Genomic DNA, 13,558 nt, shown 5'->3' with positions numbered 1-13,558 from the left:
GCCAGAAGAAGTCCCCTCAATCCCTGATAAATGTTACACGCAAGGTTACGAAATTGTGTAACAAATTAGACATTTCTATGGAACAAAACTTTCCGAAAAGTAAACCTGAAACTGTTGGAATCCCTGCTAAATAAATCTCCAAACTATTCTATACCGTGACTGTCAAAAATCGACCAAGTAACCTAGCTAAACCAGAATCAAGCAAGGACTTCCTTGAATAAGCATTTGGTGACGTTAGCTAAAAAAATAGTTGATGTAAAGTGTACCCGAGGCAATTGGAAAGTTATTATGCACCCAAATATGATGCTCAGGCAATAAAGAATGCGCTTCACAACTCTAAGAGCACCACTAGCGCTTAAGTTAAAAGTCGTTCTCACTTTGGAATAATTAAACGTGTCCCAAATGATTTGACCTCTGGTGACGTCAAGCCTCTTGTGCCAAAGTGTAGTAAAGCAAAACAAAGTGGCTGTATCAGATCTTGAAGGCTGAAATTTGAAACAAAATAGAATTTATTATGAGCAATGAAGTTCCATTAGTGGTTGGTTTTGAACAATTCACAATTCAAGAGTTTTTGTTTCTACCCGTTCGATGCTATAAGTGCCACTCATGCGGACATATTTAGAGTATATGTATAAACAAAATTTGTTTTTACGTCTGTGGAGAAAAAGATCACGGTAGCTTTAAAAAAGCCTCCTTGCCAGAAACCGACAGAATATGCTTTGTACAAATAAGACAGCCATCCATGTTACAGTTACAAATGCCCTATTGCACAGGCTCTGCCGAAAGGTAAATCTGATTCAAAATAAGATTTAGATGCCAAATTTCGTCGTGGAATATTAATGAAAAATCTACCGATCAAATCCCAATTCTTTCGCAGTTATTGCAGTCCCATGACCTAATTCTGATTCAGGAGCATTTCCTGACGTAGGACCGCCAAAATCTGTTACCACTATTTTATAATTTTTATCTCCTTTTTCGTAGTGCAGTTATAAGACCAAAAGGCAGAACACGTGAGGGAGTTCCCTTAGTGATGGCTCTATCCCGATTCCCTTGAAAGCTATTATCAGAGACTGATTACTTTATTGCCGCTAAGGTTGAAAATGATGTAGTAAATAACGTTTATCTGCCTACAAGTTACAAGTGGTCCTTACTGCAGTTCGTTACCACAAACTGTTTGATAGTAATAACTAGTTTATTTTCGTATTTAGTTGTAACACATTTCATTCCTGAAATCGTGTATTCCATTCCAATGTCTAATTCTTCTTTCCTAATAGTTAGATATTTATATTTATTTTCAATTTTCATTTCGCTTAAAAGTTTCTCCATTTATTAGTAAATAATTTCATTTAACAATTTGCCATCAATGGATTCCATGATTGCTTTTCCTTCTGAAAATAGTACGCAGTAAATGTTTTATGGATTAGCAGGTAGATGATCTAATACAAGTTTAATTTCTATATCGGCAGTTGATCTACTTCGATAAAAATTTGATTCATGCTTGAAACATCAAAACAAAATAATGGATACACTGTTTTAAAATCATTGAACTTATAATTGTTCCATTATCTACATATTTATGTTTATATCCTAACCGAAAAAATCGTTGATAAGCGTTAAAATAATCTTGATTAGCATCACTGAAATCACATTTAAATGTTCCTTGTGGATATTTATATCCATTTACTCTCACTTCAATTCTATTAGTGTTCATATTGTCAAATACCATATTATTTTGTGTATAACTGTTACCTTTTTCCGATTTCCGTACCACAACAACAATTTTACTTGTATTATAGCGTTCACTGACTACCCTCCATGTTAATTCTTCATCCGTTTTATTATCACTTTTATAGGTGTTACTAATTTATACTAAAACTTATTTATACATATTTACTAAAACGTATTTACTAAACATAAATTATGTTTAATCATCTAAGTTTATGAAATAATTATACATATTAACGAAAACACTTGATGACTGTAAGAATATCATTAAAATTATTATTTTCACTTTTATACTACTGCATATCAACCAATTCTGCTTGCCAATGGTCATCGATACTATGAATGTAAACGCGTCTTCTTTTGAACGTATGATTAGCTGGATGGTGTAAAGAATAACTATTTTAATTTTGCAACACTTGGAAATATCATCTATGTCTTCCTGAATTATGCTTTGGAGTAAAGTTATATTATTGTGTCTATTCCACACCAGAATACCATCAGCAAATTGTCAATATTTTTGACTAACTTTTAAGTTTTAATTTTGAGATATGCAATGTAGATAAAAGAGGACTTTTGACACTTCTTTGTGAGAGATCATCTTGAACTTGTTTGCTTATAGAGAGGGTTTCATTTATCTAAACTTGACAAAAAAGATCAAACAGTTCGTGGTAACGAACTATAAGTAAGAAGCGGCTCAATAGTAACCGAAACTTTAAAAAACCGAATTTTGATACAAACAGATACATCAAAAGGATCGCAATAAAAGTCATAGAATCTTAATAAAAATCACACAGCCAAATTCTACGTATCAGAGAACCCTTATGTAGAGGTTCTAAGCTCCAATCTACAAAAAGGTGGGATTTTGTATTTCTTGCTAGAAGAAATATCACGAATGCGTGTTTATTTATCTTAAATAAAGTGGACGAGTTACAACTTGTCTTACGCATCAACTCGACACCATTAGCAATAATTACCGAATGTTGGGATATTATTAGTGAAACAGGGGCTATAAGAGGCTATCTGAACTTCTTCAATGCTAGGTGTGACAGAGACGACACACGACGTGGAGGCGGAGTAGGCATCTATTGCCGTGAAGACTTGCCATACAGACAACTTAATACCCCTTCAGATTCCTATCATGAAACAATGTGGCTGTGGCGCAAAACGAGAGGGTTACCAAGAACTTACTCGTTTATAATTCTAGCTGCAGTATACTATCCCGAAGGTGCTCGCAACAGACGTGAATTAGTGACGTTTCTGCAGCATCAAGTTGACAACTTTCGGAAACAGTTCAGTAATCCAGCTTTTATCGTAGCTGGAGACTTTAACTTAACCGACAAAAAGTGGATTTTACATGTGTTGGATCTAAAACAAGTGGTCCACGTTCCCACTCATGAAAGTGGAAGCATACTAGATCTCATACTAACGAATCTTGAGGTGTTTTATGAACCACCAGTTTCCCTAGAACCCCTTGCTAAGTCAGACCACAACGTTCTCTGGTGGAAACCAAAGAGCAGAAATCATATACCGAAATCAAAAAAGGTTAAAACAGTTTACAGACCCCTCAGTGAAAGCTCCATCCAAACATTTGGCAGGTGGATCGCTAACTTTGACTTTGATTCAATTTGTATTATAACAAATATTGATATGAAGGTTGAGACATTATACTCGATTCTGCACCATGCAAATGCACCATGAATTTTTTCCAGTTAAAGAAAGCACGATATGTTAGACGGATAAGCCGTGTTTAGATACTAATATATAAAAAATGATCAAAGAACGATGTAAACTCCATGCTACAGAAGACATATTAAATGCAAACAAAATAAGAAACAAAGTCCTCTCAGCCCTCCGAGCTTCCCGAAAAAAATATATACGTGAAAAAATATCACCGCTCCTCAAGTCAGATTCTCATAAGTGGCATGACGCAGTAAAACGGCTTAGTGGGAAAAAGAAAGGAAACGAAATACGAATCAATAACCCAGATGGTAGTCTGATAAAAGCCTCGGAAGTCAATGAATTCTTTACTCAGATTTGTACTACCCACCCAACCGTCAATGATGAACAAATGTTTGACATCATTGACAACAGCAGCACTGATGAAATCGTAGAGATGTCAGAAATCATTTTATTAAATTAGAGAATTGGACGACTACGTAACAACCGTGCCTCATACCCAGGTGAATTCCGTGTGAAATTACTGAAAGAGTACTCACCTTTCTTAGCCAAGCCTATGGCATCAGTGATAAGCCAATGTTTCTCAGAACAATCATTTCTGAAGATGTGGAAAGCTGCATATGTCCGTGTTATACCAAAAGTCAAGATACCCCAATCCTGTGACCAACTGAGACCAATATCGATAACTCCTAACTTAGCAAAAGTAGCTGAGGGTTTTATCTACCGTTCTTTGTAAGAACAAATTGCTCCTGCGATCGATCCGTACCAATATGGTTGCATACAAGGCATTAGCACAGCAATATATCTAGTGCGAATGTATTACTTAATCGTCCAGTGGTTGGACACTTTTAATAGTACTGTCGACTTACTTCTGGTGGACTACCAAAAAGTATTCAACCTTATAAAACACATGAACGCATTAACTAATCTTAAAGAAATGGGAGCTAAGAAACAAATACTGCTATTAGTGAAAAAAATTTTACAGGGGAGACGGCAATCAGTTTACCCTTTGTTTGCAGAAGATACCTGCTCTGAATGGCCAGAATTAACCTGTGGATGCCCCCAAGGAACGAAATTAGCTGCTCTTTTATTTCTTGCCGTCATCAGCCCTATCCTTGCAGAATTTGAAGAGCGTTTCAAGTTTGTTGATGACTTGTCTGCACTTCTCAAATATATAGTCGAAAATGCAGTAGCGAAGCAGTGGTCTCACCCGACTTTCTTCACAGACTTCATCAACCAGTGTAAGTCGAATAGTCTACAAGTTAATGAACAGAAATCAGAAGTTTTACGATTTAATCCATTCAAGCGAGATATCACTATTCCAGATGCTCTGTTTCCAATTGTTTCCTCTGCAACAATCCTAGGCGCAACATTTACAAGTGACTGCTCGTTTAAGCTGAATGTAGACAATATTATGTACAAAGGTTACTACTCAATCCAGAGTTTAACAAGTATGTGCAGGTTAGGCTTCTCTGATTGTCAGCTTCTGCTGGCGTATACAACCTACATCAGACCTTTCCTCGAGTATTACTGTTCCGTTTGGGGTCCCCCAAACTCAGAACACGGCTTACATGGCAGTTGAACTAGAACATGTCCAAAAATGCGCTACTATGATAATACTTGGACCCATTTTCAGCACCTACGAAAGTGCCCTTGAGTTCTTGAATTTGCCCACCCTATTCGATCGAAGACATGAGCTAATAATGAAATTTGGGAAATCAATATAAACAAACGAGAAGCACCGATCCATACTTGTACCATCTGTATCAATCCGCAGACATACTAGGCATTGTAACAAACTAAAACCAGTCAAGTGCTGTGCGAACAGATTCGCAAAATCCTTTGTACCATATTTCGTAAGAACATTTTACAAGTGAATTGTAAACGTGTATGGTAAAAGTGTTTTGTGATTGTAAAAGTAGCGTAATTTAATGTTCATTTTTGAGTGCTACGATAGATATTTTAAATAAACGAATACCAATACGAATTCATTTTTTTTTATCTGCCTTGAAATTAGCTAAGTTGCAGTTAGATTTGTGTGACAAAACAAATATAAAACTTAAATAGAAAAAAGTAAAGTCCTGATCCAACATGGAAAAATTTTTGAGGGAAAACTCTAAAATGTATCTATAAAAAATGTTCACGATCAATTTGGTTTGTAATCTGGCTTATTCGCATTTGCGCAAATCATGTGTCTGGTTATCATTGAGGTTCAAAACGAACATTGCTTATAATTTAGAGGATTAAAATTTCTAATTTAATAATGTCAAAGGCTCTCAAATTAAATAAATACAAAATTTCTGCCCTAAGATATCTCATATCTAGGCCTCGTCACTGTTATTTCTGTGGTAATGTGATGACTTTGGGCTTAATTCGGGTCTTCTTATAATTTTTAAAATTGCAGTATTGGCGTAATTCTTTCGAGCGTGAAAGTTGAATTAAAAGAACATAGTTCTCGTTGTAGAATCAGAAATTCACTTCACTTCTGAAGTTCTCGTTAAAACTTTAATGACTTTTTAATCCCCTCGATAGGACAAGAAATTCCAGTAAAAATTGGTTTTGTCAGGTAATATGTAGCCCAAATTAAATCACTTCAATAAAGTGTAGGCCTATGATAGGCTACCCAGTATTTGGACCACTTCAACAGTTAATTTGCTGTAAGACCTCTGTTATAGGCCTACCCTCGAAATTAGATTGCTTCTCTCTTTCATTTGTCTAAAATCAATGTGATTATGCTAGCTGGAAAAATTTAGCCATAGCCTATGCAATACTAGAAGTCTTATGTACACTGATAATCAGTAATGGAGTTCAATCACAGACCCACACTCTAAGCTTAAGACTAAGTACAGAAATAATGCTTTAGTATTTTTCATGGGATCCTTATATTTAGAACAAAGTTAACATAGGCAATCTAAATGATTGACAGACCACCAAGATTGATTCAGTCTAAGTCTAGTGCTGCAGAATAGACTATCAGTAGCCTATAGTGTTTAATCCCTAGTGCTCAAGTCAAGCTGTATGAGTTTTCAATAGCTCCAACCCAAGTAGGCTACCTTTGAATAGCCTACAACAATTCCAACAAGCAAGGATACACCAAAGTAAATAAAGCATCATGAAACTACATCTCTCTTTTTCTTATTATTATTGTACTCTCATTCACTACAAATCTAGTCTTTTGTATTTTTTTGCTATTAGTTGGGACCTGGTTTGGTATACTTTGTTTCTGGCTAGGATTACTTTGTTTCTGGCTGTTACTGGGCTCCATCAATAGAACAATAGTTCTCTTTGGTCATTTAACATTAGGCTGGGATAAATGACCTTAGCAGAGGTTGTCATAATCTGTATAAGCTAGGCATTTGTTTAGGCTAGCCTCAGGAACTAGGCTACCACACATATGTAAGGATTTCCAACACTAGTCCAAATTCATGTCTTCACTGATTAATTTCTCTTCTATCTGTCCTCTGAGATAATCTTACTCTGTTGCATTGAATCACTGATCCATCATGGTTAACAACTGTATATAACTGTGGCTGAGTCCAGACTTGGATAATAGTACCCATTTTCCAGGGACTACCAGGTGCCATCAGGACACTCACTTTCAGTCCTACTTGGATTTTTGGCTGGGGTTTGCAGTCCTGTCATGATACTTCTTCTGCTGTACTCTATATTTTTCTCTTTAGTAGCAGAATTTTCATTTAGGCACAAGTTGCTTCCCTAAATGCTGCTCTGTAACAGGGAGGACTGGCAGCTTATTAACTGCTAGGCTGGTGCCACCATAATGTCCATGGGTATGTTTGCAGTATTCAAGGATGCCAATGTATAGGTCTTGCCTGTTTATCATGGACTTGTTGAAAATTCTTCTACTGGTTTATATGCACACTTCAACAAGCCTATTTAATATATGGTGTTAAGGGCTAGAAGTTCTGTGCTAGATACCACCTTCATTTTGAATAGCCTAAACTTACTGGAGTTAAACTGTTGGTATCCCTGTTATGTGAACTGCCCTTTGAGCTTGGTGACCACCTGGGCAGTAGGGGGTGCAAGTTAGGTTATCTACCTCAAAGTAGTGGATTTTGTAATCAGCTATCATGTACTAAATTCCATTATGCTCAAATATGTTGTATCCAACATGTTGCCATGGTAGTGAGAGGATTAGCATGCAAATCATAGGCTGTTTCTGATCATTGGCCAATGTCTGAATACTGGCATAGCAATTAGAGATGAAACCCTGAATATCTTTTCTGATGCCTGACCAGTAAATAATCATTCTGGCTCTTTGTTTTGTCTTGTCTCAGCCCAAATCTGCTGAGTATAAACCCTTTCTGTCATTCCTGTTGAAAACAATGAGAACAACTATTCTAGGACCTTCAAACATCATATTGTTGTGTCTTAAGTGGTCTTGGTAAATGTGCCAGTATTGAATTGTTTTGTTAGGGCTTGACCTCTTAGGACCAGGCCATTCCTTAAAATGACTGTTTTCAAGGCTTGCAGCTGTCTCTGATCTTATTTTCAAGTTTGCTATCAGTAGCAGTTTGGCTTTTACAAACAAGTGCACAAAGACTTTGATTTCTTCATTCATTTTCTTATTGAAATATGGAAGATAGAGTCTAGAAAATGTGTAAGCAACAGGGATTTCTTTACTGGCCCTATATTTGAAAGTCAAGTTGTATGGCTTGATATACATCATATGGCATTGAATCATTGGTGGAATTGTATGGAAAGGCTTTGTTAATATTGATTTGAAAAGCCAATGATCTGTGAAGACCTGTACTTTCCTTCTGTACAGGTAGCAGCAAAAGTGCCAACAACCATAAACTATAGCAAGTAGCTCTTTTTCTAGTTGAGAGTAGTTTTTTTCAGATTTGCTCAATGACCTTGATGCATGTGTGAAGATTTTCCCACTTACAGAGATTAGTGCATATGTGAAGATTTTTCCACTTATAGAGATTTCGGAGCTTGTCTTTGGATTTTGGGATGGGCATATTATTGACAACATGTGCTTTCTTAGGATCAGATTTAACATAGACATTGCTGATAATGTGACCAAAATTGCAGACTGATGGAACTACAAAGAGGTTGACCCCCTCCCCCCAAAAAATCTTTTATGTTTCTCTGGAAAAAATAATAATCAGTTCTCTAAAAATCACCTGTTGCACAGGGTGGCAACCCCTAGTGACTATAAATTTCATTTTACTTCACAGAATTTTTTCACTACTTTCCAAAATTTTTGTCTCCATTATTTTCTAACCATCAAAAACTAGACTGAGATCATTGAAATATAGACCTTTCTTCCTATGCTAGTAAAATAATAATGCTGATAAGGTTATTCCCTTTCATCAAAGATTCTCTTGTGAGTTGTGCTAGAAAAAACTTATTTTTTTACTTTGACTACTGGATTGTGATTTTTAATTTTTTTTTCTTTTACTGTTCTATTTAATTGTCAAAGGTCTTCAAATACAAGGGAGTTAATGAAAAAGGTATATTTTAGATGACCATTATAAAATAAAAGTATGGTACTTGTGTAGAGAAGGGGAGGGATCTAATGGTAAACTTGAAGATATTTCCATAACTGAGCTATGAATTAGGTAAACATACCACTTGATGAGTTTTTTATGTTCTTTCCAAATGTAATGGTTGTTTATTTGGAAACTAAATGGAAACTTTAAGATGATACCCCTTTCTCTTATTTTGTCTATAAAAAAGTGTTAAAATATCAGTTAAAAACTTACTAATTGATTATAATTCTCTCTTGTTGAAGTTATATAGTCCAGAAACATTGATTTGTCATAATCCAGTTATAAACTCAAATTACAAACCTTTTAAAACTTGCCATATTTAGTTTGAGTTGCTACCATCACTCTTGTTTGAACCCTTGTACCTGTAAACTGAACCACTGATGATAAGATCAAGAATGTAATATATTAATGTTTAATACATAATAACTGAATGCATGAAGATTAAAGGAATTGATCTTTTGCCAGGAATCCTCACTGTTTAAAGTTATGTTGAATTTTGCTACATTTGGAATGTAAAAATTAAGTACTTTTCTTTCTTCATTGAGAATTTATTTTTTTGTCCAACTTTTTTATTTTCAAATGTATTCCATTTCCTCTTCCTTCACCATTGCTATTCTGGTGCCTTCCTCCCTGTAATATTTTTGGTAGGTGTCCCATATTCAATTGAGGGGTTCAACTGCAGTTTAGGATCTTTCTGTGATCTGGGAAAGCAGCTGAGCAAATGAATAAGTTAAGTAGATGAGGCTAATCCCAAGATAGAAACAATAGAATTGAAAAAATATGGTTTTATTTTTGGACATATTTCTTGCAAACTGTTGGTCTTTATTTGATATTCTGCTACCTGATATCTGTGTTTGAAGATTGATCCAACAGTTTGTGGTAATAAACTGTAAGCAAGGATTGACCATGACTCAACAATAACCAAAACTCTAAAAAACAGCAATTGGACAAAAAGCTGTTTTTGTTTTTGAATTTTGTTTTTATTTTTTTGCCTGGTGATATCTCTTACCATAACATAGCAAAACTCTGGCGAAAATGCATTAAATTACTTTGGTAAATTTGACTTAAAAAATAACTTGTTAGGCTACATATCTTCTTCTTGGAATGTCAGGCCTTCTGGAGTGGTCTCCATTTGGCTTTACTATGATTTTCAATCTGCAGGTGATGATGGGTCAGGAATAAGTCTTGCTACCATCTATTTGATCTACTTTCATATATTATTATGTCTTAGGAAATCGAAAATATTTTTGTATAGATGTCTTTCAGTGTTAGCTGGTAGACTTGAAAGCAGCAACATATTGATGTCAGGCTGGAGGTTTGCCTCACTGAAGATTCTTCTATTGTTGATTACTTCCTGCTGAATGCATTGACATTAAAAAATCAGGTAGTCCAAGGATTCTGGAATTGAGTTACAAAGTCTGCAAAATGGATTGGCTTGTTTATGCCAAGTAAACTCCTCTTTTTTCAGGAACAAAGAATTGCTTTTGATTCTATAATAAAGAATGTTATCTGCCCTTGATGGACAAAAGGATGGAATTTGAATTTTCATGTTAGAAGGAACCCTTCTTCTAAGTATTTCTCTGAAGGTCTGGTCCTTCAAATTGGGGTTAATTTGATTACACAAGGAACCACTTGCTAGCTGGTCTGCTCCCTCATTATATTTGATGCCTTGGTGGCTGGTGATATGCTGGTAAGTAAGGCTAGTAAAGGCTGGTAAGTAAAGTACTGGTAAATAAGGCTGGTACATAGGTCAGTCAGGCTATTTTGGAGACTGATTAATTGAGCTCTGATTGTCTTCAGGTCTGTATCCATGGCCCTCCAGTAGATATTATCAATGAGCTAAAGGGCGCTTTTAGTGTCTGAGAGCAATGCTACACCTTAAACTATGTGAGATACCATCTTTGACAAAAGTGGGCTTAAAAATATAATGCCAATGACCCATAGCTTGTATCTTGCTGTAATATTTGATGATCAACATATTCTGTCTTTCTATAATAGAGGGCAGACCAGTTAAGTGTTTTACTTTGTTAGAGGGGCATTGAGGATAAAGCCCTAGGGCAATTTTGATAGCTATACCCTGGATTGTTTCTAATTTGGCAAGATTGGTTTAACTACATTTTCTGTATGATGCAATGGCATGCTCAATCTTTGAACAAATAAATCTATTGTAAAAATCAAAGAGTATTTCTTGGGCATTAGCCCACTTTGACCTTGCCAGGTGCTTAAGGATGAGTAACCTTGGCATACATGAACTTTTTACACCTTTGATTTGATTTTGCCAAGTCAGTCTTGGATCCAGGCATACTCCTAGAAATTTAAATGCTAAAGCATATTTTATTTACACATTGTTGACAAATAATTTTAAGAGCATGATGGACTATTTGTTATGGAATATGATTGCACTTGTCTCAGAATTGGAGATAGGCAGGGAAAATGCAGCAGAAAAGGCTGCTAACTCTTTTAATACTAAGTTAATATTTTTGGCAATAATATTTACATTTCTACCTGCTGATCAAAGAACGAAGTCATCTGCAAATTTAAGCTTGGATATTGAATCACTGCTGGACTGAAGCTTACTTAAAACTATTAAGGCTGAATATGGACCCCCATGGGAGCCCTGCATGTGATGTTGAAATATTGGATAGCTCATTTTGCACCTGGACTTGGTAGCTTCTATCAGATAGATAATTGAAGAGGAACTTAATGACTCCATCTGGGAAGTTTATCTCTTTTAGAATTTGACAAATGAAATACTTGCAAACATGGTCAAAAGCTAATTCAAAGGCAACTATGGCAGTTATCATGATCTCACCACTATCTATGGCATTTCTTGTAGTGCCTCAAGCTGGATTATATAGTCTACAGTAGTACGCCCCTTACCAGACCCAGCCTGTGAATTAGGTAGAACTCTATTAATTTCTACAAACCATTCTAACCTATGCAGCACCTTTTCAAAAAGTTTTCTAATTGGAATTATCATGGACTGTTTCTATATCCTTGGGAATATTTTTGTAGTCCAACCGTAGTTATATGCATGAAGCAAGGCATAATGAAAAAAACTTCTTTAATGAAAAAATGGGCATTTTGTCAAATAATTTCTTGATTGAGTTTTTTTGCTGCTGTTTAGAGAGTGTCACTTAGTTTTTTGGCTTTAATTTCAATATCTTCCTCAAGGCTGATAGTAGAGTAATCAATACTATTTAATTGATTTTTAAAAGAAAGTCCAGTTTGCTATCTTTAGATTGAATCTAAAAACTAAATACAGAAATAAAATTTGCTTTCAGAAATTTGCTTTCAGCAAAAGTAATATCCGCTTGTTCTCTTTTACGATTCTGTTTTGAAAAAAGACGGAAATCTACGCAATAAAAATCTTAGAAAATGTGTAACAATTAAAGCTCTGTTTTCAGGCCACCTGCATCCAACACAGAGTATGACACGGGTTGTACAGATTATCGTTTTGCATGCAGTGTTCAACATGGGTTTGGCTCTGCTGAGTACCGGTGTTTAACCATGCTATTCTGGCCTGTTACAATATTGAGAAACCTATGTTTAACTCGCCTGGAACTCGTAAGATAAAAATGCTTTAAAGTTTAGCTGGGCTAAGCATGGAGAATCTGAAAACGATTTTTGTCGAATCCGCTCAAGACACGCTTCAAACCTGGTGCCTAAAACGCAGCTCAAAAGAAAAATCGTAGAAAATCACAAATTTTGGGCATGAATAGACCTAATATGGGGCCAGAGGATAAAAATGTTTTCATTTGAATGTCATTGGTACTTCAAACCCTTTTTCGGTTTAATGACTTATATGAAACCTAAAACAAGATATTTTTAGAATAGGTAATGTACTTGCTAGAAGCATCTTTAATTTAGTTGTAATTTAATTACAGGATATTTCAAAGTAGAGAAGATGATTTTGATGGAGGCTTTGAAAGAAAAGGCCAAAGCAGCAAAAAGACCTGTTCTTGGAAAAAATCGTTTTGTTGGAATATGGGGCCAGGGGATAAAAATGTTTTCATTTGAATGTCATTGGTACTCCAAACCCTTTTTCGGTTTAATGACTTATATGAAACCTAAAACAAGATATTTTTAGAATAGGTAATGTACTTGCTAGAAGCATATTTAATTTAGTTGTAATTTAATTACAGGATATTTCAAAGTAGAGAAGATGATTTTGAAGGAGGCCTTGAAAGAAGTGGCCATAGCAGCAAAAAGTCCTGCTCTTGGAAAAAATCGTTTTGTTGGAATGAGAAATCTGGGAGTAGCGCTTGGAAGAATATCCGAAATTATGAATAAAATGCTGGGAAATTATGAAAAAGTAAGTGGTATAAATAATCACTTCATGGACAGTACTTTCCTTAACATTTAATCAAACTTATATAGCAAGCTAAACAAAAGAAATGGGAAGATTAAACAGCCCATGGTCTCTAATATCCAATAAAAACTCCAAATTTTGGTATTTCATACGTTTTAACAAATTAAATCACAGTTTAGTTTTAATGATACCTGAAAAATAATTTAGTTTCCATGTTGAACTTAATTGTCATAAATCATACAGATATAATAAAATAATTTGTCGTTATGTCATATATTCAAAAGCTTATTGACAAAATTGGTAACTTCTTTTTAACATAGAGTCTTAT

The 13,558-nt window shown here is 35.2% G+C and overlaps 1 protein-coding gene across 2 annotated transcripts in view; it reads left to right on the top strand.

Annotated features, from left to right (window-relative positions):
* Window positions 1-5,834: 5,834 nt before the first annotated feature.
* LOC136039572 (hormone-sensitive lipase-like) overlaps window positions 5,835-13,558 on the top strand; it is a 56,864-nt gene continuing 49,140 nt past the window's right edge. The window contains exons 1-2 of one of the 2 annotated variants that reach the window (XM_065723417.1): window positions 5,835-5,968; window positions 13,064-13,233. In XM_065723417.1, the coding sequence (XP_065579489.1) occupies window positions 13,084-13,233 (150 nt within the window). In that variant the 5' untranslated portion in view covers window positions 5,835-5,968; window positions 13,064-13,083. The other variant, XM_065723418.1, reaches the window with a different exon arrangement.

Source organism: Artemia franciscana, chromosome 19, assembly GCF_032884065.1.
Source record: "Artemia franciscana chromosome 19, ASM3288406v1, whole genome shotgun sequence".
NCBI lineage: Eukaryota > Metazoa > Arthropoda > Branchiopoda > Anostraca > Artemiidae > Artemia > Artemia franciscana.
This window is presented reverse-complemented; position numbering and strand designations above follow the sequence as displayed.